Raw genomic sequence first — 12190 nt, 5'->3', positions numbered from 1 at the left:
TCAAAGGTCTTATGGGTTGAATTGTGTATCTCAAAATTCCTGTGTTCAAGTCTTAACCCCCAGTTCCTCAGGATGTGATCTTATCTGAAAATAGGGTCTTTAAAGTAGTAATCAGTTCAAATGAGATAATTAGCGCTGACTGGTGTGGCTAAGTGGTTAGAGCATCGGCCCGTGCACCAAAGGGTCAAGGGTTCAATCTCCAGTCCCAGTAGGGGCACGTGCAGGAGGCAATCAATTAATGTGTCTCTCTCACATTGATGTTTCTCTCTCCTCTCCCTCCCTCCCTTCTACTCTCTCTCTAAAAAAAAGAAAAGGGGGGGTATAATTAGGTTGGGCCCTAATCAAATGAGAGGTGCCTTTATAAGAAGGAGATATAGTTACATACAGATATAAACAGAAGAAGGTGACCATCTACAAAACAAGGACAGAGGCCTGGAAGACACCCTTCCCTCACAGCCCCCAGAAAGAATGAACCCTGTTCACACCCTGAACATGGATTTCAAACCTCCAGAACTGAGAGACAATAAATATCTATAGTTTAAGATACCTAGTCTGTGGTACTTTGTTACAGCAGCCCTAACAACTAATAAACAAGGGCTACATAAAATTACTTTTCCACAAACATTATTGATAGTACTCTTTTTCCAATACCATCATCGATAACAAATACCAGTTTTGAATCTTAGATAATTTCATAGTCCCAAAACATGTCTCATTTTAACTTGCCTGATGCCCCATTCATTATTTGCCCGATTTTATGTTGCTTATCAATGATTTAAATTGGTTTTGACAAGATCACTTAGTCATTTGCACATGTATAATAAAATTAATTTATTTCTATATAAGTCTATAATATATTAAATTTAAAAATACACATTAGAGTTAAAGCTACAAGTTAAAAAAGAATTCAATACATACCTCTCTTCTGTAATGATTGGCAGCATCTAAATTATCCAAAATAATGGTGTCTCCTAATAGCATACCAAATACTAAAAAATTAAATAAATAAAAATTTTAAATTATGACATCTTTGGTCATATTAAAATATTAACACACAATGAACATTTTTCTTACAAAGAATGCTAACTCAGAATTTTATTCATCACTTTCCTATAACTGGAAAAAATGAGAATTAAATATTAATAAAACTGTGACTTATAAACTAAATAAGAACATAAATTCCATAATCAGTAATTTATATCTCTGGTTCACAAATGTAACATCTATATGAAATAAAGTCACCATAATTTCCTTTACCTGTTTCACAATGTTCTACGTTATCTGTAAATGTTAACAAATCTCGGGCAAAGACTGGATCTCCAATGGGTTCAAAATATAATTTTCCACCTCGATAATGAGGCAGAGGTCTGAATGAAAAGAAATTTTTAAAACATATTAAACAAAACTCATATAACTTTTTAATTAAAAAATATAAAATATGAAAAACAATATTACATATTATTATCATTAAATCAACTTTTCATCCACAAGTAAAACTCCTAAATGATTATTATGCCCTTAGAAATAAAAACAATATTTACCATATACAAGTATTTACTTAGTTTTACCTGTACTACTACCCTCAATTAGTTGGCAAAATCAATATAAACTAACTGTTGTTTAGTTTGACAACAAAAGAAGAAAAGCAGCCTCTAAAGCTGGCCCTAAATGAAGATGCCAATGGTATGACTATGTCATGGGGAGAGGGGCCCTGGAATGGAGAGAAGGGGCAGGCCCAAGACTGAGACACGTATGAGGGCGATAGCTCAGAGTCTGGCTCTGTTCTTCCCACACAGCACACAGAACAAGCAACTGAAGCTCAGAGGTAACAATGAGATTCAAGAGATGGAGGATGGTTGGGGTGTTGGGCCTTTCCTTTCTACATAGTATAGCTTTTGCCAAATCTTGAAGGTAGACATGCTGGAGGGTAGGGGTGGCTCTAGGAACTAGTGAACTCACTCCCTATTAGAGGTACAATACCAGGAAGAGAGAAAATACCAAATTCATACTTTCCTTAAATCATGGACTCTTAATATGGTCTTCAGGGATTATAAACATAAGAAAAGCCCTCCTGGAGGAAAAATTATTATCACAAAAAGTATTACTCTTATCAACACAGTAATTATGATCCAATGGGATTTCCTATGTTGTTTAAAATGGGCGATGACTAGTAGCAGAGTAAGAGATTTTTCTTTTTTTTTTAATCCTCACCTGAGGATACGTTTTCATTAATTTTAGAGATGGAGGGAGACAGAGAGAAACATCGATAAAAGAGAGAAACAACTGGTTGCCTTCCACACATGCCCTGACCGGGGATCAAACCCAAGACCTAGGTATGTACCCTGACCGGAAATCGAACCCTCAACCTTTCAGTATACGGGACACGATGCTCCAACCGCCTGACCCAGCCAGCCAGGGCCAGAGTGAGAGATTTTAGAAGGCAGATTTGAGTTTAAATTCCAGTTGTTTCCTTAATCTATTTTTAGAATACAAAATGAAATGTTAGTTCAATAATATAGTAGACTCTCAATGAGCTCCCATTCTCACAGTCCCTATTCCTATGCAATTGTAGGCCTTGAAAAGCTTTGTTTGTAAATCTGAGAAAATTATTGGTCAATACTCTGTAATACATTTTAATTTTTTTGTTTTGTTACCATTTTCTTCCAGTCTTCTAAAGTGGATTTTTAAAAATAAGTCAAAATCAAAGTACATATAAAATATTTTAAAATGTAGATTAAAAATACCTAATTGATTTGGATGGTTACTACCTAAAACCATACTCTGAAAAGCAAATAAAGAAATAATTACTTAAATTAAACTAACCAAATTTATATTAAAATAAGGATGAGACATCATAACTAGTCTTATATTTCACCTCTGCTACTGGCAGTTCCAACAGAGACCCTCTCTACCTAAATGATGTCTGTTTATTTTCACATTACGTAAATAGGACAAAGACATGCATCTATACCTTTACTCCAAATAAAGCAGTTTTGCATTCTATTAAGGATAATGAAATCTTTCCATTCTTGCTGTTGCAAAAACCAAAATTTTGCTTTGGGTTTGTGTGTGCATATGCTTGTGTGTGTGTTTCATATACACAAATTATATTTAATTATCAAATTAAACATGGCCGGCATATATAACTGAACATACTGCAATACTGATCTTAATGAAGTATACATATTTGTAATGAAGATGAAGATAGAATCATGTCGATAATTTGAGTCCCTTCTCAGTTTGTTTTAGGTATCTTTTACAGAAATCATTTTTAAATTCTGTGCTTTGATTAAAAAACATATGTATTTTGGAAAAAAATAATTACTTCCACTTTTTCTAACCTTTTCCAATCTGGAAGAGTCTTCTTATAAATAGAATCAAGGGGCAACACCTGCTGACGACCTTGGGTTTCATCATAGATACGACGTGCAGCATCAGTGGTCAGGGTGACAACACAATCCATATCACTTGCCAGATGCCAAGAAATAACCATTGCAGCTCTATCATCTTCAATTTGTGCCAGGTGTGCAATCTATAACCCATTAAAAAAATCAAGTATAAATCTCTAAATATATAAAAATTTGATATTAAATATTTAAAAAGCCCAAGTCTAAGGAGCAAAAACACTTCTCTGAAACACACGAATTCACAAAAATTTATCAAACTGTAAAAACTTACTGGCTTGAATATTAAATGGTCTATTCTGTTGTTTAATTTTGGAAACAATGTTCCACAGATTAAACTCCAATAAATTTTACAAATGAGCAAATAAAAATATTTAGAATAGTATCAGCTAATTAATGATGTACATTTTTCACATTTAATATCTCTACTATTGGGAATGTGTTTTAATTAAGTAATCATAAAGTACAATTAAATAATATACACATACAATAAATGGAGCTTTAAGATTCAATTAAACATAAAGTTACATAGGATACTCTTCTAAGTAGATACTTTACTCCAATACTATAGTATCAGAAAACAAATCTAAATGTCACAGATAAGAATCTTTTCTTCTGCTTATAAGAACACTCTGGAGCTTAGGCTAAATAACCACCCTCCTATTTACAAATACTTTAGTCGCAAGCACTCTTGCTCAAAATACAACAGGGTTGAAATTTTGAGACTAATTCAAAAACCTCATTCACTGCACTGGTATGGTCACATCTACCCCTTATTCTTACCTGACCTGGTTGCAAAAACCTGCTCTAGCAATAAGAAAGTTGTCTGTTACTCTTAGAAACATCATAATGTCTACCCTTCAACTCCAATTCTCTTGAAGTCAGAGGAAAAAAGGTAAGAAAACAGACATGTGGAGAAACTAGCACATGTACAAGAAGATAAAGTGTTCTAGCACACGAAGGAAGGACTGGTAGTGGCAAATCAAATTAGGTGATCTCATTCTATTTTTGACCACAAGTGCTGGGACAGACAGGTATTCATTTTGTGACTGTTCACAAGCACCCTAATCTTGTAATTGTGGTAATTAAATCTAAGTGAAAATATGATTAGGAGCTCTCACTAGACTCAACACTATATTTTCTCCATGAGCTTTCAGGTGATACAAAGTATATACAGTATTATTTTTTAAATTTTTTTCAAAAATCTAATCCTTCCTAAAACATGCACTCACTCTTTTTAAGCTGTATAACACATACAATGTTCTGTTCAAGCTTTAACTATTTTTTCAGTTTTAAGTCTACCCTAGCTATTTTCATGGATGCTACTAATTCTTCCTTAGGGATAGGAGATAAATGGGACACAAAAAAAGCAATAAAGATGGGATCTCCAGATATTTGCGATTAGGAGGGCAACACTGAAATATCCAAGTTAATGGAAGTATTCACCATGTTAAAAATAAATACACTGTAAATCTCCTGTCTTCTACTATATTTCACACTTATTTATTCTATTTTTAGGATAAATGCCAGAAAAAAATTTTTTTAAAGGAAGATTAAACATGATTTGAAAAACTTTTTCTCTTGCTGATTAGGATAGGGCTCGTGCTTCTGAGAGGACGGGAGAAACTTATATAAAACGAAATTTCAAAGGTTTCCCTCTGATTTTCAAGATGTGATGAAAAACATCTGATTGGAAGACTTAAAAATATATTTCTTCTGCTAAAATTTATTTTATACTTTGGTAAAAATCTTACATATTGAGCAAGAATTCTGTAACAAATGAACCACTGAATGTGGAATGTTAATACCTGAAAACAGGCTATTATAGATATCAATATACTTAGAATCATAGGACTGCTTCTTTCTATAAATTCTATAAATTGGTTCTGAGGAATAACAATTTAAAAAATTATAAATTATAAACTGTTTTCCAGTTTGTAAATTTCCATTCTTAATTTTTCAACTATATTTGGGGTTTGGAAAATAAGGTAATGTAGTTTCAGCAGTAAACACTGCTACACACTTTTAGAGTAACCATTACCCCCCATTTTCAGAGTGTAGTTTGTTTGTGATGGTAGAGAACCACTTATAAAGAAACTGCCATGGACTTTGGAGTTAGAAAGACTTAGGTTTATGTCTAAGTTCTGCTTCTTACTAACTATATACTGACAAGTTATTTAAATTCTCTGAACTTCAATTTCCTCATGTAAACGTAGAAATACTATAAAAAGTTCAGAGTGGTGGTAAAAGAATGATGTACGGAGGCAATAAAGAACAGTATTAGTCTTGTCTGGTGTGGCTCAATGGTTAAGAGTGTCGGCCTATTCACTGAACAGTTGTGGGTTCGATTTCTGGTCAAGGGCATGTACCTGGGTTGCAGGTTCGATCCCTGGCCCCAGTCGGGGCCTGTGCAGGAGACAACCATTAGGTGTGTGTCCCCCTGTCCCTCCTCTACTCTCTTTAAAAATCAATGGGAAAAAAATATCCTCAGGTGAGAATTTAAAAAACCACACCAAATAAACAGTAATAAACAGCAAAGACTTTGGAGTCAGACTGGCTGGGCTTGAGTCCAGGCTCTGACACTTACTTGCTATGTAACCTTGAGAAAGGTTTTAAATCTCTCTGAATCTCAGTTTCAGTTCCCTTAATTTTAAAACAAAGGTAAAAGCAGAAAGCTAAGCTGCATAGTAAATGGAAAAGTTTAACAAGTAAAACACATATATATACTATATACCATAAACCTTAACATCATTAAAAACTGAAGATGTTAGGACACCTTCTATAAGAAATACTTTCTATAAAATAGAATGTTCAGGATTGAATACTGGTAGGATAAAAAAATAAAATTCTGACAAAAGGTAGAACAAAAAAGGAAACAGAAGAAAAGGAAGAATGGCACTCTTTTGGCAGCGAACATGTATAAAGGTTTTTTTTGTTATTACTGTTTTTTCTTAAGTTCTAGGAGCATCCAGGAATTCACTCTCTAACAATATTAGACTTAAACAAAGTCTGAGTTTTCTCTCTCTTCTGTTGTCTCACTGAAGTCTGAGTCACATAGAAAGGTCTTGGCTACCTATAAAGCCATATGACATGAAAGCATCTCTAAGTAGGTAATAAGCCTTGAATTAAGACATGTTAAAAATTTCTGTCACAGCCTTCAATAATAATAAGAATTATGGAATTAAATATGCATTTCAGATTTAAATTCTGCAAAATCCTTATGGTAATGAGAACAAGAAATTTATTGGAAAAAATTAAAAAGTACTTCTTTACGAAACACACTCTTATTATGTCATTTTAAAACACATTTTGAACAAAACAAGATAAAATGTACTTAAAAAGCTTAAACACAAACCTTTCCCAAAACATTTCCACTGCTTTTAGTATAGTTTGGAAGAGTACATGATCTTCTAGGTTTTTTCTTTAGTTCTTCCTGTTCTAATGTCTTTCTTTTCAAAAGTGCTTCAATGTGTGGCACCTGTATTTATAAAGGAAAATTAACTACAAGGCCAATTACTCTTGTACCAGGCAGTTTATAATGAAAGCAAAGAAAAACCAACAATTTCAATAACTCAATAGCATAAAGTTACTAAGCAGGCATTACTTTAAAAGAATATAGTTATCATAAGGTAAAGCTTTCATTCAACTCACTGATTTCTTTTTTATGTTAGTTAAGAAATACACAACCTATAATAGGACTTCTCTTTGAAACTGAGTTAAATAGTACATAAAAGAACATAACTTTAAAATACTCTATTATCTTTTTGTTGTTTTATCTCATTTTCTTTGCCACCACATATATTGGTTATAACTTACACAGTCTCTTCAATGCAGTTCTCAAGTTGATGTATTATTAATTTCACTTATTGGTGTTATTACATTAGAAATACAAACTGCAGCCCAGCCAGGCGTGGCTTAGCAGTTGAGCATCAACCTAGGATCCAGGAGATCGGGGTTCGATTCCTGGTCAGGGCACATGCCCAGGTTGTGGGCTCAATCCCCAGTCGGGGGCGTGCAGGAGGCAGCCGATCAATGACTCTCTCATCATTGATATTTCCATCTCTCCCTCCTTTTCTCTCTCTGAAATCAATAAAGATATATTAAAAAAAACAAAAAACAAAAAAACAGCAAAGAGAAAAACAAATACAAACTGCAATCTCTTTGAAAAGAGCACTCTATCAATTTTGTTAGGCCCTTTTTAATGTCTAGTAAGTGTCTAGACTACAATCCACGTTTGTCTTCGTTCCCAAAAGCAATAGTTCCCATAACATTCCTAATAAAATATGAATGGTAAAAAAAATTATAGAGTAGAATTTAATTTAAAAAAATCTTTCACATATACTTGGAAACTGTACCTGTTGTGTTATGGGAATGTCAATATTATTTGTTTTTAGTTCCTTTCGCAACTGGACCTCTTTTGATTTTGCTACTTCAACTTGGCCTAAAATTAAAAACAAACAAACAAAAACCTGCATAAATGTGTGATAAAATGAAAATATTAAAAAAAATGTTTTCGGTTTCTCTTAAAAAATAAGTGACTATTTCAGAAATTAAAAATAAAACTAAAAATCTAAAATTAAGGTTCTGATCTAATACACAAAAATAAAAAACAAAATTAATGTGGTTAAGAGAAATATTAGGATATAATACTAAAAACTCCGAGTAATCTTGGATAATTTATTCAATCCTAATCCATATGCCTATACATAACATAGACATACATAATTGCAAGAAACAAGACTTTATAAAAATAATTTTCAGTGCTACGAATTATGTATTATCTCATTACTCTATCTAGTTCCTAGTACCTTCTAAATATCCTTGATCTTGGATAGATAATACAAAAGTGAGTATACATTGATGAAGGCAGAACATATTTGTTGGTTAATGGATCAAAATTTTAACTATGTAATTAGCATAAAGCCAAAAACCAAAACCAAAAAAAGAGATGACAGCGTACAACTCAGCAAATGCCTTAACATTATACAAACATTAAAATTTGCAGCAAACATTCCATGTATTGATTAAAAAATAAGTTGCACGTTTCTCTATCGGTATGTGCTGCCCTATACATCGCCATAGTGTGAAATACTTAAGATATTTTAAGTAAAACACACAGTTCCATTACTCAAAATAAAAATCATTATACATCCCCCAGTGATACTATCATCTAATATCTTTGCCAGAAGCTGGAGCTAGATATAAACATTATTATTATGTCAAAGCCTTAAATTTCCACAGATTTGTAATTTTTAAAAATCTTGAATTTTTGTAGGTAAACAGTATATAAATTCATTTGAAATGAAGAAATACTTCATTTTAAGCAGCTCAAGAAATACTGTATATCATCATTACTACCTTTCTGCAGTGTTCTGCAGTTTACTTGTAATTTAGGAAAGTAGACAGTGTTTGTGTCTCATGGTCTCAACCTTCTGCTTCATCATTCCCCAAGGCATATTTTTTATTACTTTTGAATACAAAATGACTTACACGTTATTTCATCAATAAGCTGTTTTCTGGTTTCAAATACACTTCTATACATTTCAATAGACTGAGATAATTCATCCTTTTGTTTTGCAAATGCCAGCATTTGTTGCTGCTTCTTAACATCTAAAAAAAACCAAAAAATGATTCCAATAATTTAATTCGATTTTTAAAATTGTGGACTTTTTTAATGTATGTCATAACATGACTGGATAACTAATAAGCACAATATTAATGGAAAGCAAGTCAAAGTTATCTAAAGTACCACAAACATAAGTGTTTACTCCTCTATTTTCCTAGAAACTTACCATCAGAAAACATAAATGGTAGAATATATGATTCTAATGTTCTTGACAAAGCTGGTAGCTGAGGCTCAAATATAATAAAATATTCAGTACTATCCTTTCCAGGACTATTTTCTGCCAGCACTAGACTCTGAATAAAGAAAAAAACAGTAGCAAAAAAAGTTAAAAAGGTATTTGTTGTCAATGTATAAGTGTTTTATCTTTTATTGTGCTGTTTCCCAGTAAGTGGTAAATTTTAACACTGACTGACCCTTAAGAGTCATTAAACATTTTACTTTTTGATACTGATTTGAAAGCAAAATGATCTTATCAATAAATTATGCAAAAATATATACAATGGAAAATTACAAGGAAAAATATATTTTCTTTCAGACCAGAAATATCTTCTTGATTCAAACCTTTAAGTTGAAGCAGTGTGAAACAGTTCATGGTATGAAAGTTATAAAAAACAACCACAAAGAAATGTCCAAAGCCCAATGCTGAGTTTAAGTTACTACCATGGAAGTAGACGTGCCAGTCCCAGGTGACCAAACAAGAAGTCCTGAAAAGCTCTAAAGATTTGTTTTTTATAAAAATTGTATTGCCTTCATTAATTCACAAAACTTTTGATATACTTTATACTTTAGTTTAAGACTACAGCATACAACTAGTAAATAATGCAAATATAAATATTTATATCCTAAATGATTTTTGAACAAGAAGTCTTACAGGAAACAGATGCTGTTTTGTGTTTTAGACTACAATAATACAATTCATGGAGAAGTAGAATTTTCAAAAATCTAAATCAATAGAACACTGTAGAACAATCCACAAAATAACAAAATTACAAATTATAGCAAACAATTCTTAGAATGTAGAATACAAACCCACCATTAAACTGACCCCCAATCCCACTCATTTCTGAAAAATGTTTTCAGTGTTTTATCATGAATATAAACACATATAAAAATAATATACTATTTGCATTTAAAAATGGTACACACTTTATACTTCAGCAATTTGCTTCCAGCACTTGATTTGTTGATCAAGTCCAGTGAATGACTAGATACCAATTTTTAAAATTTATGCATAGTACAGATATACTATACTATAATATTCTTTCACTGGATAATGAACATTTAATTTGTTTTAAAAACTTAGCTATTATTTATAACATAGCAAAGACAATCTCTTTTAATATTTCGTGTGTTCTCTAGGATAACAAGAAATAAGACCCATTCAAACAGGTTAACAGGCAGTATGAAATCTTTCAGAAAGGCCGTCAATTATCCTCTCGCCATTACCATGTAAAAATATCTAGCTCCCCTGATGCTGCCCAACACTTAATATCAATCAAGTATTTTTTTTCTAAAACGATGGATTAATTCTTTGGTTAATCTCTCCCCCTCCAACAAGGATTTATATGCATATATGCACAACCCAAGGGCACAGACAATGATGGGGAGAGGCACTGGGAAGGGGGGTAGGGCGGGGTGGAAGGGGTCAATGGGGAGAAAAAGGGAAATCTGTAGTATTTTGAACAATAAAAAAATAAATTAATTAAAAAAATTAAAAAATAATAAAATAAAAAGATGGATTAAGAACAACTAGTCATTATTGTTTTAATTAGCATCTGCATGGCACTGAGGTCATGCTTCTTGTTAATTGGTCATTTATACTTTTTCTTCCATTAATTGCCTGCTCATATTCTTGGGTTACTTATGTGTCTACTAGATTGTCTTTTTTCTTTGATTTGCAGGAAGTTTTTTAGGCGGTTTAAAAAATATGTTTACTATATTAATCTTGCATTACATATAGAAATACTGTTACACATATATACGGTAATACACAGCAATACATATGCAGCAGTATTTCCACCCAACTCATTTTAAAAATTTTACTGAACAATCATATAATGAATCTCTATATAATATCATTCAGTGTCACCAATTATCAACACACCACCACCGTTCTTTTATTTCTAAGATATGTTTACGGTAAAGTTTTAACTTTTGATATAGTTAAAAAAAAATCTTCCTTTATGTCTTGTTTAAGAAGACTTTCCTATCTCAAAGTTTTAGTTTGTAATCTCTGATGTACAGCTTTTCGAGAAAAGAGCATACACAGAATAACAGAAATGAAGAGAACTGAAGAGTCCCAAACTGAATCCATGTACAAACGGGAATTTGGAATATGATAAATAGACAAATGCATAGCAGAATGAAACATAAGACACCTCTTTCAGAAATTCCCAGATCAAGTAGTCAAATAATATAGAGACTCTGAATAACATAATTAACAACCTTAAAAAAATTACATATTCAGATTGTAACTTTAAAGAAAGCAATACAGGTTCTTTTCAAACAAACGTGGAACATTTACAAATACTGGTTGTGTCCTGGGTCAGTGTTTCCTAAGTGTCTCTAGTGACAAGAATCACTTGCTTGTTACAAATCCGATTCCAGAGCCCTGCCCCAGACCTACTAAATCAATAAATGGGTCAGAAGCCCAGCAGGAATTGAGAGTTTTCTGCTTATTCAGTATGATATTAGGAACCTCTAGTGGAAATTCAAATGTATGACATGAAGCTTTAGATTCTGTATGCAGCTGAAGGGGAATAGCTTATGTCATCATCTCAATCCCAGAAATGTGTACAGTGGGGTTAGCAATTTGAAAAGCCTAAAGGGGGGCCAAGGAAACAGGACACGTGCAAACAGGAAATAAGTAAAGTGGACTAGGTGTATTCTTCTAAAACAAACCTACTTTGAAGTTGAATGTGTCTCACCCCTTCTGTTTTACAACATGTGGTTTTCATTACCTAATTTTTGTGAGGGTACAAGAAAATTTCACTTTCCACTATAATAAAAATAAAAGAACAAGTGTAAATATAAGTATCAGCTGACACTTGCTGTCAATGTCAAGAAATGAAAAGAAGTGGCATACACAGAGCTGAGTGGAAAGTCCTGCTGCCATAAGACAATCTTGGCTCAGTATTGCCAGGTGTTTAGATTTCTCTAA

The 12190-nt window shown here is 32.5% G+C and overlaps 1 protein-coding gene across 2 annotated transcripts in view; it reads right to left on the bottom strand.

Annotated features, from left to right (window-relative positions):
- Positions 1 to 12190, bottom strand: part of SMCHD1 (structural maintenance of chromosomes flexible hinge domain containing 1) — a gene marked incomplete at its 3' end in the record, with an annotated part of 116322 nt that overhangs the window by 16292 nt on the left and 87840 nt on the right. For both annotated transcript variants that reach the window (XM_081148582.1, XM_081148583.1), the window contains exons 38-44: positions 9197 to 9323; positions 8895 to 9014; positions 7760 to 7845; positions 6760 to 6882; positions 3342 to 3532; positions 1258 to 1367; positions 919 to 989 (exon numbers count right to left, since the gene is read on the bottom strand). In XM_081148582.1, the coding sequence (XP_081004708.1) occupies positions 919 to 989; positions 1258 to 1367; positions 3342 to 3532; positions 6760 to 6882; positions 7760 to 7845; positions 8895 to 9014; positions 9197 to 9323 (828 nt within the window). The remainder of the gene's footprint in view (positions 1 to 918; positions 990 to 1257; positions 1368 to 3341; positions 3533 to 6759; positions 6883 to 7759; positions 7846 to 8894; positions 9015 to 9196; positions 9324 to 12190) is intronic.

This window comes from Miniopterus schreibersii (assembly GCF_964146895.1).
Source record: "Miniopterus schreibersii genome assembly, chromosome: 10".
Lineage (NCBI taxonomy): Eukaryota > Metazoa > Chordata > Mammalia > Chiroptera > Miniopteridae > Miniopterus > Miniopterus schreibersii.
This window is presented reverse-complemented; position numbering and strand designations above follow the sequence as displayed.